At 29.0% G+C, this 1,459-nt stretch overlaps 1 protein-coding gene across 1 annotated transcript in view; it reads left to right on the forward strand.

Moving 5' to 3' along the window:
- The window catches only part of UHRF1BP1L (UHRF1 binding protein 1-like), a 158,260-nt gene that overhangs the window by 106,087 nt on the left and 50,714 nt on the right, over nucleotides 1–1,459 (forward strand). The window contains exon 7 of the mRNA XM_012663986.1: nucleotides 552–722. Coding sequence (XP_012519440.1) covers nucleotides 552–722 — 171 coding nt within the window. The remainder of the gene's footprint in view (nucleotides 1–551; nucleotides 723–1,459) is intronic.

The raw sequence follows: 1,459 nt of genomic DNA on the forward strand, positions 1-1,459 counted from the left end.
CGCTTGCTTAGGCTGGTCTAGAACTCCTGACTTCAAGCAATCCTCCTGCTTTGGCCTCCCAGAGTTCTAGGATTATGGGTGTGAGCCACCACGCCCAGCCTCAACAATGTTCTTTATCACTAGGCATTAACTAACTATACTAAGTAAAATTGAAAATGTGTTTTTTCAGAGTATAGTGCTTAACAGATATTTTGAAATATGAAATGTGGATAAATAGTATTTTAATTTTTAATGTTAATGCCCCTTTCTCTATTAGAATTAGTTGAATTAATATTAGTAATTATATGAATTATCAACTATCAATGCAAAATTAAGTTATATAAGTGCTATATATAATAACTTGTTAAGGTACAGGGATTTATCAGTCTTTTGTTACCACTGTGTCTAGCACTAGGACATATTCCTTTTACAGGAACTCAATAAATATTTTTTGAATGAAGGAAGAATACATATTTAATTTCATTCAAACACTTTTCAAGCTTTTTTTTAAAAACAAATGTATTATAAGTTTTATTTCTTGGTTTAATTTTATAAATCATTTTTTCCAACAGTTAAAGGACTGCAATGTCATAGCAACAAAGTTAGTTCTAACATTGGATGACTTATTATGGGTTTTAACGGATTCCCAGTTAAAGGCTATGGTACAATATGCAAAATCTCTTAGTGAAGCTATAGAAAAATCAACAGAACAAAGGAAGAGTATGGCTCCTGAACCCACACAGGTATGCTATAAAGTTTGTAGGAAAAAGATTTACATTACGAGTAAATAGTCTAAAAACAAGAATGATTTAGTTGGTGTTTCCTTTAAATGAAATAGATTGTGAGACATTTATTCCAAAAATCTTCTTTATCTAGATATGTTCTATATAATTTTATATAAATGGTATCTAGATGAAAACATATTAAATGTGTTAGTATCTATATAATGCTTGTTTTGTTTAGAGCTCTGTAGTAGGCACTAGAATTAATGATGACATAAAAGTATTTGATGCTATAATACCTCTTTAGATAGTCAACTTGAAAGGAGACATCACCTTTCTTAGTACATTAACCAGAGCACTTAGAGTACTAAATCATATCACAAGGGCTTCTACAAAGAAGTGATTCACTACTGCAGGATATATAACAATATATACAGGGCTCATATTTGTTATCTTTTTAATATGTAGAACTAATAATATTCAAATAAGCTGCCTTTAACAATCGTATTTTCTAAAACAAGTGCTATAAATATGTCAAAATAACTATTCAGATATTTACAGAGACATTGGGTTCATAGTCAAATCGTGTGTAATTCTTCGGTTTTTAAGTTTTAGTTTTTTTCTTGTAGAATTCAGAAAATATTTTAGGGGAACTGAGTTATTTAAAAAGAAAATGTATTGTGCTTATTATTTCTGAAAATATTTTCTTACTGAAAAATAAGAAAGTACTGAAAATATTTTCTTGCTGCAAATATTTA

This window comes from Propithecus coquereli, unplaced genomic scaffold, assembly GCF_000956105.1.
Source record: "Propithecus coquereli isolate 6110/MARCELLA unplaced genomic scaffold, Pcoq_1.0 Scaffold85, whole genome shotgun sequence".
In the NCBI taxonomy this organism is placed as follows: Eukaryota; Metazoa; Chordata; class Mammalia; order Primates; family Indriidae; genus Propithecus; species Propithecus coquereli.